General features: G+C 41.6%; 2 protein-coding genes across 2 annotated transcripts; one reads left to right on the forward strand and one right to left on the reverse strand.

The window, feature by feature from the left end:
• Positions 1–4,991: 4,991 nt before the first annotated feature.
• Positions 4,992–5,639, reverse strand: LOC145895628 (uncharacterized). The gene has a single exon (XM_082984427.1). It carries the CDS (start codon positions 5,637–5,639, stop codon positions 4,992–4,994), a length of 648 nt encoding a protein of 215 aa, XP_082840553.1.
• A 512-nt stretch (positions 5,640–6,151) lies between these two features.
• LOC145895629 (uncharacterized) lies at positions 6,152–7,319 on the forward strand (the record flags this gene model as incomplete). The annotated part of the gene is made up of 5 exons (XM_082984428.1): positions 6,152–6,245; positions 6,311–6,480; positions 6,540–6,646; positions 6,940–7,021; positions 7,176–7,319. Coding segments are annotated over 5 exons (597 nt in total), but the record flags the coding sequence as incomplete, so codon positions are not given.
• Positions 7,320–16,342: the final 9,023 nt, after the last annotated feature.

The following is a 16,342-nucleotide window of genomic DNA, read 5'->3' on the forward strand; positions in this document are numbered from 1 at the left end:
TCGCCAGCTTGGCGTATTGGTAAACGAAAAATCCAACGTGCACTGGTAAATTTTGGTTGATCCGACGCTTTTTCATCTTGACTTCATACAGGTCATCATTGATTTCCTCCAAGTGCTGGAACCTCGGGTTATTAACTGACATCCGAGCATCTTAGCTTCCTGGTAGAAGATATCACGTTCAAGCTTTTTGTTCATTAGCATCTTGCCATAGGAGCTATTGCCTGGAAATAAAGCACACTTAACATTAAATAAATAAATAAGTTTAAAAAAAAAATAAAAAAAAATTACCTAAAAGTTTAAACGTGTCTCCAATGATCTTTTTGTCAGGGTTGACATCACCCAAACGTCGTGCTGCAGTAACTTCATCACCAAAGGTTTTGAAGCAGGGCTTTGGATCAAAGCAAATCACTTGATACATATATTCCAAAACAAGTCCATGTTCCAAGTACCACCTCAGAAGAGGGGTGGCAAGCAAGATTTTCTTCCCCATCATGCTCCCTATTAAGCACCTTCGTTTGGTTTTCAAAACACCGTACTTCTCTGCATGTCCACGCATATACTGTCCAATATCAGCTCTGGATACTTCTATATTTTTAAACACAGGGATTAATTCCTTGAAATATTCTCTTTTTTCGGGTGGAACAATGATATCACACTCCACTAGCCCAAACAAGTCACCTTTCCGCAATGCTTCTCGCATGGTGAAAAGTTTCTATTTTTTGGGATGCGGAACCTGGGAACTGGGTGAGATCTAACAAAATCACGCACTCGCTGATTGTTCTTTTGCAAAGCATACCAATCACATTCCCACATTTCAACAACCTTTTTTATCCAAGGCCATCGAAGTATGCTGTATGTTCAGCTGTCTTTTATCGGGCTTTTGTAGCTTTTTCGAGGTTATCGAAATGGACACCACAGCGATCACGACCATGAAAATATCAGCCGTGAAATTGAAAAACTTTGTTGACTTCTGCGCAGTACCCATCCACGGGTAAATTTCGTTGACCGAGACGAGCTTCTGCCCCCTTGTTGAACTGATGACGAATAAATAGACCATATTCTTGTGCGCACCAATCAAGCCACACCCGAGCCATGTGACTGTGACGTGAAGATTGCATCAAACTGAATCCTTGGGTTTCATTTTCGTATTTTAAAACAGTGAAAAAAAAAGTTGGCATCTGTTGCATAAGCCCCCAGAAGTAAAGAGCATTGCAGTCAAAGCCGATGACTGCTTGACATACACGGGCTTTAGTACCGTAGTCGACAGTGCGGATTTGGGTTTCATTTTGTTCGTGGTAGCAGTGAAAAATTGTTGCTGGACCTCCAACTATATTGGCCCGAATGAGATTGTGAATGTCCTTAAATCTTTCTCCAAACAGAGCAAGAGGCGTGTTTCGATCAAGAGACCATATTAAATATTGTGGAGTTAAACCAGGTACGCTTATTACCTCTTTAAACGCGTCAACACCACGTTCCTCGTAAAAGTTGCAAAGCTTAGAAACAACATCGAGAAAAGGAACTACATCACGGTTATTGTACCACACAAGAAAATCTTTCAGGGAGTGCATTTTTTCGTCACGCCATGTGTCTAAACAAAACTGGTACTCATCTTTAGTTATAGTTGAACCTTTCAGTGAGCTGTGTAAAGCTGTGATTGGAGGTAATGAAGTTTCTTGTAACTTTTCAACTGAAGTTATGTATTCATAAGGAAAAAAACTTTGCGTGTTTTGCAGTTAAAGGCTTGCAACAGGGAGTCATAAGAATAATTTGCCGCAACATAATTGCGTAAATCAAGAAAGTTAAAGGACGTAGTTTTAATAGACATGCAATCATTCATTGTTTCTTTTGATTACATTTAATATTATGTTCTCGACCATTAGAGATGGAATCAAATGTCCCTTTGCCAAGTTGAGGTCATATTTCGTTCCATTGAAAGATAAGCAGGTTAGATTAGTTAAGTACAGATGTAAGTCGGATGATAGTCATTGAAGAGGGTGCTTGCTTGGATCACAGGACTCCAACTTACAAGAATGGTCTAGCATTGTTTCAAGCTGTTTCCTGATGCCCTGAAATCGGTGAAGCAGGACGACGCCGCAGCTTCTTGTATTTCTTTAAGGTAGGAAACAAATCTTTTTATTAAATCCCCACAGTCCCCTGTGGATACAATACACCTTGGTGACGTATACCCAGGTACATTTGAGCAAATTGACACACCCAAGGCAATATGCTCTGAGAGCAAAGTGGTCTTAGCGGCCGGGGGTGACAAGTTGTCTCTCTAAAAATAGCTCTCAAAATCAAAGCAAGCACGAAAAGGAAAGTAATTCATGGATTGATCAACGTCAATGCCAACCTCTCTTAATCGATCAATCACACTTGCTGTTTCAGAGAATCTGAAAACGTTTTTTTTTGCTGCACCTGATGAAGCGAGATCAATCTCGCGAAAGCTCGTGCTATTAAAATGGTTTCATAGTCAGTCTCTAAAAAAAAAGATGTGCACAAGCAAGCATATAGTCATGTTTCAGAGAAGAAACCTGTCTTAAAGACCTTGTAACAGCCTGACATCATTTCTGATGTTCTTCACATTTTCCGAGTCTGTCGAAAAAAATTGAACAAATCCGACAACAAAAAGTCGATGAGTATTTATTTATGTCAAAGATGTAGCTAAAATGTTTCTCAAACAAATTCAGGTCGAGTATCCGATCCCGCTTGTCATTTAAGCGTGCAACACTACGCCAAATAAGTTTAAAATCCGACAACAAAAGGTCGATGAGTATTTATTTATGTCAAAGATGTAGCTAAAATGTTTCTCAAACAAATTCAGGTCGAGTATCCGATCCCGCTTGTCATTTAAGCGTGCAACACTACGCCAAATAAGTTTACACTTGACATATTCCCCGGCAACCAGTTGGAAAACATTTATGTTGATCTTAAAATAAATTTCCAAATTAGGCAGGTCACCAGGAAAATTAATGTGATCCAAACCGACGTGTATACAAAACTGTTTACATAGTTTAATAGCCCTCGAGGAAATACCGTTGTGTTTAAAGCACATAGACCGGAATTTCGCGAAACGTACCAGGGCAAATTGACCCCCTTTCCAATTAATGGACTTTGCATGTAGTAAACATAAAAGGTTATATTTAAAATTTCGTTAGGTTTCCAGGAGCTATCAGGTCGCAGAAGTCGCACACTTTCTAAGTCATCTTTGTCTTCTAGGCTTTCAAGAAAAGCAATCAAGTCGTCGCGTGTGCGGACAACATAAGGTGTGTCAAAAACTTAAAAATTGTTAGCACTCGAGTGAAAATAACATTGTTCCCCGGCTACATTTTCCATAGAAAAGCCAAAACTGGCATTGATCCCGAAGGCTCGATTGCCAAAGCGCAAAACTTTATCGGCAATACTACTTAAATTTGAAGACGTGCGCGGAAGTTGAAGACGCTTGTCACTTTACCGATTCTTCGGTGTGTTTGAATGGCTCTGATGTTTCGAGCGATGGGTCTATTTCGCTCATTTTCCTGTCGTCGTTGTTGGGCTTCACCTCTACTTCCCCTACACAAAAAGTGATAATAATGCTGGGTCCAAGGGCAACCATGTCTGAGAACTTACCAACCTCTTTGAATAAGAGAGGACGGGCTAGAAGAATTCGTTTCTGCTTCCTTGCAAAAATTTTCTCTTTCTAATTCTTGAGAAGGTGTGTACTGTGTCCATAGTAAGTCCAAATCAACTGCTGCCTCGAGTCTAATTTCGCTGCAAACAAACATATCAGGTCATAGTTATCAAAAAATTAAACACACAAAACGTTACAAACCTTTCAATGCAACTAACACTATCGTCACCGCCGGTGGGTGCCATAGCGTCATTTCTACTCGGGGCAATTCGATTTATTTGCTCTCGCGAAGCACCCGGCGACTTAACGACCCGACTCTGCAGTTTTTCGGCTCGTGGACAAGCTCTAATATCTGCCTCCGTCGACGTCTGCAGTTTTTCTGAATTACAAATATACTTTGCAAGCATTTATTCTAATATTATAATTTATTTAGTTAAAGGATATTAACGCATTCAACAAACCTTTCATCACCTTCGACGGCCACTGGCCCCAACACGTCTACGCCACTGAAATCATTTCGATTATCCTCCCCTTGAATAGAATTTGCGCGTTCATTGACCGCTTCTCCATCCTTGCAATTTTTTTTACTCTCAGTTCTTGTGAAGCTGTGTACTGTGGCAAAGGTGGGTCCGAATCAACTGCTGGGTGGGCCCTTGTTTCGCTACAAACAAATATTTCAGGTTATGGTCGCCAAAACATTAAACAGACAAAAGCTCACAAGCCTTTGAACGCAACTAACATTATCATTACCCCCGGTGGCCGCCATTGCGCAATTAGCTTCGATAACGCCACTATCAATGTCTGCAGGTGTTTCAGAGTCTTTTTTTTCAGCGAGGCCATGTTGCGGTCGCCGACAGACTCTTTCATGATGGGCAAGGATTAATAGGTCAGTCAAATGCGAAGAATGGGGCATGATTGCAGGATGTCTTGCGTGAAAACTAAACGGCGCTTTGTCTAAACGTCCACCAACACGGAACACTTGATCAACCAGGACAGGGTTTAACTTGTACACAGAACGACTTTTTATTGCATGCAACGCTGATACGAAAAGTTTAATGTAGGTTAGAATCATTGTTGAAACTGCACGAATGCATTCGTTTAAATGATTAAAATCAACTTTAAGCATTTGGTGCAGCAGTCGAGGTTATTCTTTCAGTGCCAATAAAAGGCTGTATGATAGGATCAGTTCCAATCCAGCACATGTTTTGTTTAAATTTATTGCGTTTGAAGAGATGGAGACCAACATTAGTTTCGGTTTATTCGGCCGAATTTGTTTGCCGAATAAAAAAAAAGCTGTTTCGGTGCATCACTAACATTTCCTTCGATGTACCAAAAACGTCTTAAATCTCATCCACCAGACCACGGCCTTCTTTAATCAATGTAGTCACGATTGACGTTCAATGATTCGATTCATGGGGTGCTTCGACTGATGTACGTCAACAGTACAGGAGGCGGCAGCCTTCCCCATCGGATGAAATTCCTCAGGAACATCGGCAGCATTTGGCGGTTGCGACGGCCAGTTGGTGTTTGGCTCCAGGAGAAACATTGGGCCTTTTAACCAGCGACTCGAATTGACAAGGGCATCAGCAGGTAGACTTCTTGAGGCATTATCTGCGGGATTTAATTTTGTAGGAACGTGTTTCCAATTCCTAATGTCGGTCAGTCGCTCAATGTCTGCCAGGCGATTGGCGACAAAAACTGGAAACCGTTTGGTTGCATTTCGAATGCTTAACAGAACAGCAGTGGAATCACTCCAAAAAACTGAACTTTCAATGGGTAAGTCTAGTTCCTTTCTCATGAGGCGATCCAACCTCGCAGCGAGCACAGCAGCGGTGAGCTCCAGTCGAGGGACCGTCTTCGTGTTCAACGGGGCAAGTCGGGATTTTCCAATCAGAAAAGAACTCATCACTGTCCTGTGATCGTCTTCGATGCGAAGATATGACACGGCGCCATATGCATTCTTAGATGTGTCAGCGAAATCATGCAGTTGATACTTCAATGGAAGTTTCAGTTCCGAAGAGACCTGAAGCATCGCGGAACGACAACATTGCTTAAGTGAGGCAACTCAGCAAGCCACCTCTTCCACCTATCCACAAGGCAGAAAAATACTAATTATTCATACTTGGCATTTAGTTTTGAAGGAAGGGTGTCCCGTTTGTGACCATTGTTTGCTGGACAGTGACTGTGACAGTAACACACAATCAGGTGGCAGCAACGAAACAACAGATTTGTTACTTGTACAGGTTGAGGAAGGTTTAGACTTTAGAGGATGATGTGATGGTATGAGCTGTAAATCATTTTATATTAACTATATATATATATATTGATTTCCACTAAAGATAAAAATACTTTATTTATGGGCTGCATTTAACTCACAAAAAAAAAAATAAATGACTGGCAAAAAATGTTTTTTACGTACCAAATCATGAACACAAACAAGCAACCACAAGGAAGACGATTTCACCCAGATTTAATCCGATGGGCTATAGAATTTTATGCACGCTCTCCAAGTGCACATGAACACCTCACTAAAACTGACACTTTTTTGATTGGAAAACCACATACACTGCCCCAAATCCATTTGCACCAGAACGGCCGGTATATCTTTGCTCTGACCCTTCCCATTTATTGAAGGTAAGTACTAAAATACAAATAAAAAAGATATAGAAACTAATAGTAAAAAAATCCGCAACATACTTCCAGACAACGCATTATTTTCATCAAAATCTACTGGATCCAGGTATATGAACAGAAGAGGGAAAGATATACTATGGAATCATGTTGTATGTCTGTATAAGCAAGATGCTGTATCAGCTTCTCTCAGCAGAACACTTTTAACAAAAAATCACATTGAGTTAAACTGCTACAACAAAGTATGAATTTGTTGGTTAACTTTACACACAATTGAGCAAACACAGTAAGTCTATTCCAGATGAAAGTTAACCTTGCACGTGACACACTAAGCTGGAATGTAGGCCAATGCCTTAAATCCATTCCTGGTGCTGAGGGAACCAGTGAATACGTTTTTCTGTTTGCAAAGTATATATATATTTTGTGAAGTAAAAAAATAGTTACACAGGAAGTGCTTCAATGCAGGTGGTTTGACATTATGAACTGTGGAATTACAAACAGGGCTGCCAGATGGTCAAAACACTTGACGGATTTTTTTTTCTCTTACGGCCAAATCACTTTTTTGATTTTTTTTTTCTCTTACGGCCAAAATTCGACCAAATCACGTTATAAGTTTGATGATTTCTATAAAAACGACTATTTTGCCGGAAATAAATTCGTAAATCGTATGTTTGAAACACTGTTATCTATATGCTTATCAGTGGTTTTAAAACCGGTTATGTTGCTAAAGCATTACGATTGCAGCATAATTCTTTGCCAACTCAGTCAAGATTAGTTTATGACGTAACAATTTTTCGGAGACATATTTATGACAACACAATCGTCCACAAATCTATTGATAACCTGAAACCAGCAATGCCTTTTGTGGATTTATATAGTACCAAGTGAAATTCGGCCAAATATCTGCCTTACGGCCAAACGATTTTTTCGCGGCCAGGCCGATTTTCAAACGGCCAAATTTCTGGAATTTGGCCGTGAAGACGGCCAAATGGCAACCCTGATTACAAACCCAGTTAAATCAAAAGACGATGAAAGATTGTGGTGGTTGGAAGAAAAGTTTATACCATACCTAACTGATTGAAAGGTAAAAAACATCACACCTGACAAAGCAAAAAGTCTGTAACAAAAATAACTTGCTTTGTTTTTTAGGATGAGGTTCAATCTCATTACAAAAATGAGGAAAAAAGACTTATGCCATACCAAACTCTTGAGGGATTGGTATTTACAACAAAAAATTATGTTTTTTTAGCAAGCGCTTACTGGGGCACATGGACTATGTTTGTTTAAAAACACTAAAACCTCTAATAGGGTTTGATCATTTGTATGTGTGGATATGTATCAAAAACTAAGTGACCAAACAAAATTAGTAGATTGTGGTATTAAACTCTACTTAATCTGTCTTCCTTGACTAAATTTGTATGTCCAAATTATCACATACTATTTTGCCAGAACAAGACAGAAGTAAAAAAAATTCAGACAATCTAAAGGATTCTCAGATGAAGAAACAAGATTTTTGTACCAATCTCCAGAAATTTATATCATTTGAATTATGTCTCTGCCACACAAAAAGTAAACAGGATACTTTGTATGTAAAATTGCAAAGGAAATACTCATTTCATGCTAGCATCAGAATATATTTTAACAACATGAAACCCAAAGCTTCTATGAAAAAGACATTTTTGAATCTAAGTTAACAGGCACATTTTGTATTGCTTATTTTTTATTTAGTTTTGTTTCTCCACACTGTGAATTTTGTAAACAACAACCTAAAAGAATTCATAAATATGTTTATGTATGGCAAATACACACAAGATTACATCTACACAACAAACTGACTCGCATAGAAAAAACTGTAGGTAATTATGAAACATATCATATTACATAAATATATTCTTTAAGTTTTTCAAAATATTTTTGTCTGTGGTAGGCTACTTAACTTCACCAGTTTCACAAACATTATTTCAGAGCAAGCAGCCCCAAAGCATTTCGACCTTTGGTCATCTGATCATGTATATTATTTGCATAATTCCTTGTAGTTAGGAAATGAATCTTGCATGAAAATCACAATACCTAATGTAACGTGCTTTTTCAACGGATCGGCGGCGTTACACGCTACACAGCAGTTTTGGCCTTTATCCCAAATGTGTTAAAAACGCGTCCCAGTTCTCCTAGGTAGTGGCCAAGCCCGCAGAACACAACAGACACTTGTATTCAATACAACGAAAATGACCAGCACAACACCAACGAAACAGGAACGGTTTCTATAAACAAAAAGAAACACAATTGTACATACGGTTTGCAAACATTCTAGTACACTTACCAAACTGTTTTGCGACCGATCTATCAGCAGCCACAGGCTGCCCGTTGCGAAATCACATTCACAAGCTGCATCAATCGGATGCCGGCAAAACTTCCAAACGTCACACAGTTTTTAGGGATAAACACAGTTATCAGACGTAAACATTGTCCACGCCTTATTCAAGTAGAATCCTTATTCAAATAGAATCAGGTTAAAGCACATGACAAAAAAAACTGGCAACACAAGTACAAGCAAACCTAACCACGCGGTCTGCACGCGCAGAGCTACTGCGCAGCCTTTGTTATGAGTGTTGCGTCAAACATAGAAAGCATAACAAAAGCAGTAACGAAAAGAACCAAATTTTGGTTTGGGAATCTACATTAGGTGTATTGCTTTTCGTTATTTCTTTTGTTATGCTTTCTATGTTTGGCATTTACTTAACAAAGTCATTTGTTACAACCGTTTTGCCGCATTAGTGTGTGTGTGTGTGAGAGAGAGAGAGGGAGAGAGAGAGAGAAGAAGAAGAAGCGATTTGCTTTCTTCCTTTTCAAAACATCAAGTCTTTCGTGACCCGACTTCTCTACGTAAGTGTGCTAAACGCCACGATGCCGGGAAGTGTGTCTCGATAAAGGGATTGTGTTCGAGGCAAGAACGAATTTGACACTCGCGTCAGGCAGTGGCTGCGAGACATTTCAACACCGGTGCCTGTCTCGGAAGCTGGTAGCCGTTCACCGCCCGCAAGTAGAACGTCGAAACGATGTGAATCCACTATTCACACTGGGAGCGTAAGATCTTCTAGGAGCTCGACATACAGTGTTAAGTTAAGGGAAAGTCGTGTGAAGCTAAATCTTGCTCGTTTAGTACGCGAGCAAGATGAAGAACGAAAAGCAGAGGAATTAAAACAAGCCGAGTTCACTCTTAAACGAGAACTAGAAAAAAGAAAATTGGAAGCTGAACGAGAACTAGAAAAAAGAAAATTGGAAGCTGAACGAGAACTAGATAAAAGAAAATTGGACGCTGAAATCGCTGATCGCGAATCTCAACGGAAGTTAGAATTAGCAGAAGCCGATCTGAACGCATGGGAAGAAGTTGGGAGTGTTTGTTCGTTAAAATACGAACCCCGAAAAGACACAGTATGTCCCAAGAATCCTGAAGAATTAGTGATCGAAGATCCTAAACCAAATGAAATAAAGCTCAAGGAATTCGAACGTCCTAGTCGCCAAAAGGTACCACGTGATAACATTTACTTGCCACATAACGGACATACCTATACGACACAGTTTAGACCTCGTTATACGGAGGTTGGGGAACGTTTTCTGCCAAAACCACAAATAACAAAGTTTGATGGCGAACCTATGGACTATTGGTCATTTGCAAATCGGTACAAAATTCATATTGCTAGCAGATTGGACTGTGATGATTTAAGACTTACATACTTGCTGCAACATTGCACGCCGAGTGTCAATGAAAAGCTGAGGCGCTATACGTCATCCTCAAACCCTGCAATCAGCTACGAACTTGCTTGGAAAGAATTGTACGAACGCTATGGTCAACCACATATCATCGCTCGTTGCTGCGAGAGGAAGTCACAAGAAAGTCCGAAGATTGGACGAAACGACCCCGACGGTTTGGAAAAGTTGGCCGTCCTCCTTAAGAGATGCTGCGTATCATTGGAGGAAATCACTGGTATGTCTACTGTTGATTCCGTCGGTTTTATTGTTGCTTTTGCTAGCAAGCTACCTGTGGAATGGCAGTGTAAATGGGTTTCTGTATCTTTTGCATTGCAAAGGGAAACAGGTAGAGTCGCGCGTTTCGCGGATTTTGCGAATTTCGTTGTAAAGCGGAGTGAGGAAGCCAACTCGATATATGGGAAAGGTCTCTTTCCTTCAGGCCCTGAAAGAATCTAGGTATCAAACGACAAAAGGCGACGTCATTCAACGCCATTGCTTCTACTAGTGCACAGAAATCGGTGCAGAACGAACAACAGTCAACACAACGAAAAAAAACGTGTCCTTTTTGTGCAAAGCCGCATGACCTCGACGTCTGCTATGCGTTTAAACGAAAATCGCATCGCGAGCGACGACAATTGGTGAGAGCGAAAGGTTTGTGTTTCCGGTGTCTTGAAGTGGGACACATGGTTGTCGATTGTAGCAGTGGGACAGTTTGCCATGAGGAAGGTTGTGGAAGTGCATACCATCATGTGCTACTGCACAATCTGGCGAGACCTCGACCGACCGACGCATCTTCGGAGGACAAAAATGGAAATGACTCGGCGTCTTTGACGCAGGGTAGTTGCTTGAATATCGTGGGCTGTCATGGTAACTACTCATTGTCCGCTTGGTTAGACATTGTTCCTGTTGGAGTCCGCGTCGGGGACAAGGAAATTGAAACATATGCTCTGCTGGACACTGGTTCAGACAAAACCTGTGAGAAGCGGCTGTTCAACATGTTGGATGTTGAGGTAGAAGGCGAACCAGTTCGTATGCAGCTCGGGTCGATCAATGGTGCAAAGGAGCTGAACACCGTGAAAATCTCCATGTCAGTACTGCCCTTGGTGGGAGGAGAGGAGTTCAATTTACCGGAAGTGACGCTACTTGACGAAATCCCTGTCCCGCCTGAGCATGTCCCAAAGTTTGGAACACCTGTTCGTCCCAAGCATCAGAAGGGAGTACATTTACCGCAAATCAAAGGTGGGCCTGTCACATTACTTATTGGTACAGACAACTACTTAGTTCATCGATGTTTGGAGAGTCGGTTCTCTCCTGATCCGGAGTACCCGGACGCTGTCAAAACGCCTCTAGGTTGGTTGCTAAGAGGTTATGCTCCACAGAAAACCTCCAGGGGCTGTAGTTTTCTGTTGCAAGGAATTGAACGTTTCAATTCCTTTAATAACATCGATGACGTCATCGTGACCGATGATGGTGAAACTTACCCCATGCGAAGTGGTGATTTGAGGGATGCCGAATCCTTCCTCCAGTGGCTCCGGAGCAACAAGGAAGCAATGGAGTTGGATTGAAGTTTTCAGCAGAAGACGTCATTGCATATGACATCTTGGGCAAGCAAGTGGAACACAAAGATGGACATTACCAGTTACCGCTGTTGAGGCGAAATTCGGCAGATGTTCTTCCCAACACTTTGAAATTGGCACAGAAACGACTGTCTGGTCTTAGAAAGCGTTTGTCACGTAATGCAAGTTTAAGTCAAAAGTATGTTCAGCAGATGCAAATCCTTTTGGAAAAGGGTTATGCCGAACGGGTATCAGAAGAAGAAATTAGTACTGATGGTCGGAAGTGGTACCTTCCTCACCACCCCGTGGTAAACCCAAAGAAGCCGGATAAGCTTCGAATCATTTTTGACTGTGCCGCAAACGTTAACTCTATCAACGATCACTTGATGAAAGGACCAGACTTACTGAACTCGTTAGTTGAAGTGCATCTGAGATTCCGCAAAGAAGCCGTGGCTTTGGTTGCGGACATAGAAGCCATGTTCCATCAAGTACGCGTCACGCAGCAGGATCGTGACGCCTTCAGATTCTTGTGGCGGCCAGGAGGCGACACACTGAAGGATCCTGTGCCTCACCGAATGACTGTTCATTTATTTGGCGCGAATCGTCCCCAAGCTGCGCCACATTCTGCCTTCGTGAAACCCCACGTGAATTTGGGAAGTTTTTTTATCCTCGTGTTGCCGAGGTTGTGAGAAAAAACTTTTATGTGGACGATTGTTTATTATCCATCCCCACAGAAGCAATGGGAATTAAAATGGTGGAAAATTTCAGAAGTTTACTGTCCATGGGAGGTTTCAGGCTGACAAAATGCTTGTCATCGAGTGATGCTGTAATGACCTCTGTCCCTAGCGGAGAAAGGCCCAAATCAATCCAGAACATTCCGCTTGGCGGAGAGGTACAGGAACGTGTTCTGGAAATCAGCTGGCGTCTTCCGGAGGACGAGTTTGGATTTAATGTCGTCCTGCCGGACAAACCGATTACGCGACGTGGAATGCTCTCTATGACAAACTCCCTGTTTGGCCCCCTTGGACTCGTTGCACCCGTGGTCCTAGAAGCCAGATTGATCTACAGGGACGTGTGTCAACAGAAGATTGGATGGGACGATGTTGTGCCGACCACGGATCAAGCCAGGTGGCGAAAGTGGCGAGAAAGCCTCTGTAACCTTTGTAAGTTAAGAATACCTCGTTTTTATCGAATGACCACCAATGCGTCCAAAGTACAGTTATATGTTTTTGCTGACGCTTCGTCAGAAGCACGAGGTTGTGCTTGTTACCTGAGGTCAGTAGATGACCGCTCGAACGTTACGTGCTCTCTGGTAATGGGAAAATCACTGCTTTTCGGTTCAGGAAGGCAAACCATACCACGACTGGAACTGGAGGCTGCTTTGGATGCAGTAAAAATGTCACGAACAGTGAAGGAGGAACTTCATTTAGAAGACTGTCCTTGTCTGTTTTGGATAGACTCATTCATTGTGCTGCAGAGTTTGCACGCCGACATCAAGAACTTTCCTATATTTTCGCGAAATCGAATTACACAGATTTTGAATCACTCATGTGTCCATAATTGGATGCACGTACCAACCGACGAGAACCCGGCTGATGCAGAGTCTCGCGGTGTTACTGCCAATGCACTGTGCAGTGGAGTGTGGTTAACCGGACCTGAGTTCCTGCGAAAGACACCCGACCAGTGGCCAATTCGTTCCACCAAGAAACCAACTACTGCTGAGGTCTACAAAAGCTTTGACTTGGAAAGAATCAAAGCGGATGTTTTCCTCACAACGCTCGAAGAAAAAGGTACTGATCGTTTAATTGGCTATTTTTCGTCACTACATCGTTTGAAGTTGGCAACTGCATGGTTGCTCCGGTTTAAACGCTACTTGTACTGTAAAGCTAAAAAGAAAGAGTTGACCGTGTCACACTCGCCTATATCCGTTGACGAATTAACAATTGCTGAGTCAGAACTCGCCAAGTTTGTGCAGCGTCAGCACTTTGCTGATTGGCTTGCATCGCTACCCACGGGTAAACTGCTGCCAAAATCTGCGCTCTATAGGCTCGACCCTATATTGAAGGACGACATACTTCGTGTTGGCGGCAGATTCGACAACGCGAGGTTGGGCTACGAAACAAGGCATCCGGCGATTCTGCCCAATGATTGTCGCCTAACGGAATTAATTGCCCAAGAAGTGCACGCCCAAGGTGCGGGACATGCTGGTATCAACTACACATTGAGTTTGTTGTGCCAGCGTTACTGGATAGTGAACGCCCGAGCGACTGTTCGTCGGGTTATACGCCATTGCTTGTTTTGCTGACGAAGAAATGCCAAGCCAGGGCAGCAGCTGATGGCTGACCTGCCTCCGTCCAGATTGCAGGTTGACGAACCACCATTCTCACACGTCGGTGTGGACTATTTCGGACCTTTGCTGATCAGACAACGCAGATGCGAAATTAAAGGTACGGATGTGTGTTTACGTGTATGACGACACGTGCTGTTCATTTATAAGTTACTGCCGACCTAACTACAGACGCCTTTTTGAATGTCTTGAGGCGATTTCTTGCACGACGTGGTCCAATATCACACATTTACTCGGATAACGGAACCAATTTCGTCGGTGCTAACCGCGTTATGAAGGAAGACGTGGAAAAATGGAACCAAAATCAGATCTGAGTAGTGTCTATCACAAATCATGCTCTACGGGTAATTAGAGGATGAAAGAGGATGAGGATGAAAGTGGATAAGGCTGAAAGAGGATGAGGATGAAAGAAGATGAGGATGAAAGAGGATGAGGCCAAGTTGAGCCAAGTGCAAGATCAGAGTGTTGAGCCGAGTAATCTGCTATTGTACGACCCTGTGAGCGGGGGGGGGGGGGGGGGGGGGTATTGTTGATTGTTCTCTCAATCACGTCGAGGTCAACACTAGTTCACACTCCGATCAATTACAGTGTTACGCTTGCTTTAATTTCCCACTGCGAAATCTATTGTTGTGAAAACTGCGTTGTTGCCCACGCTGGTTTCCAGAACTGAAAAAGAGTTTATTTATCAAACAAAAGTGTATAGCTGTCGTGTCGAATATGGATGTGTTCGATTGACATAGGGCCAAGACGGAATAACATTTTCCTGACCGACAAACATGGATAGCAACCGTTTAAACTTGAGTCAAAGCGGTGAAGAAGCTTTCAAACTGGGTTCTAGCCATTCCATATTAGAGATCGCATTAAAAAGCCCAGCACGATCACAGCAAAAGCATTTCACCTGTAACAATTACAATATAGGTCGAACGTTTTGCTCAATAAATGCAAGTGACTGAAGCCAGATTTTTCTATGGTTTCCAAATTGCAATTGAGAATATTCATTTCGAGATGTATTCTCTTTTGATCAATACTTATGCACGAGACAGTCAAGAGAGAGGGTTGTAGTTTACATATTTCACATTAACAATATGATAATTTTTCAATGAATGTTGCTCTGTTTTGTGAATTCCTAATAGACATTTTGTTATGTTGACATGTTCTGCAACACCACCATAGTTTTGTAAGCCTAACGTCAATCGTCAACCTTTTATCTCAAAATTACATTTTGTTTAACCATATTTTTACAGGGAGTACCTGTTCAACGCGATCGAAACTATGCCATGTGTTCGCAAGAAGGCTGAGCGGCCCTCAAATGGATAAATTAGCAACAGTTATACACAACCTATACAGAGCGAGTGATTGCATTCGCTGCGGTGGAAGGCATTGTCTTCAGTGATTCATTTGCTGCAATATTCTGGTTGAAAAAAACGAAGCCTCATGCCTGGTCTTACCTTTTCCTGTGAACTCATCAGCCGTGATGAGGTTTGTATAAATTGTAAAGGCAACCATGTAAAGGGGGATATGTGGTGGTCGAAAATGTCCATACCCAGCGATGCGGCGTTGACCTTATTTTTGTGTTCATATTGTAATGTTTCTGAGAAATGTCGTTTTGCTAACTTTTCAATAATTTAAAACGTGCTTTTTTGTTTCTTACAGGGCTTGCATTGTGATTTTGCCTGCTTGATGTTCAAGCATTTGAATAACAAACCATCTCATGCCCAAATAATTGAAATAATCGGAGATGCCGTTTGCATTGAACAGGCAAGTTTCACCTAATACACAGCTCCGCATCCATGCTTTCCAACCTACAATGTTAATCATACAAAAAAACGCTTACAGAATCCAAAATCCGCACCAAAGTGTAATGTACATAATTGCTGCAAATAAATTTATTTGGGAGAAGCATGCATCACAATAGTTTGCTGTTATTTTTATATTACTTGTGCCAAACGCCACTCAAATACCGTAGTTTTGTGAAAGGCGAACTAACAACACACAACGCGTCTGTTTGGTTTACAGGAGTTTTTGTCCAAAAATTGTGTTGTTTTTACAATTGTGTCTTAAGAAAATGTATTTCTGTGAATTTGTGATGCAATATATGGAAAATACCGAATTGTATGTTTTAGTATAAAAGACTGGCCCATATTGTTATTAACACTGTCATGTTAAAGACGTTTCGACAAAAACTATGTTTTAGGTTTACAAATCCGAAAAACCCGTTCGATTTCATGGAGTTGATCTTACTCGAAGGAATAAAACAACTTCTTCGAAAAGCGCATCGGCGAATATCAGAAAGATGGTGTGATGGCAAAAGCGGAAGACATGAAATTTACGCTAGATGCAGACTTTTAACCGTTTCCATTGTCATTTATTATATTTCTATCTTCGACTTACTAAATAACTGGCATTGTTGTTGTTTTTCTTGTGGGAATCCAGTAATTTCGAATTGAAATG

This window comes from Ascidia mentula, chromosome 3, assembly GCF_947561715.1.
Source record: "Ascidia mentula chromosome 3, kaAscMent1.1, whole genome shotgun sequence".
NCBI classification, from domain to species: Eukaryota; Metazoa; Chordata; class Ascidiacea; order Phlebobranchia; family Ascidiidae; genus Ascidia; species Ascidia mentula.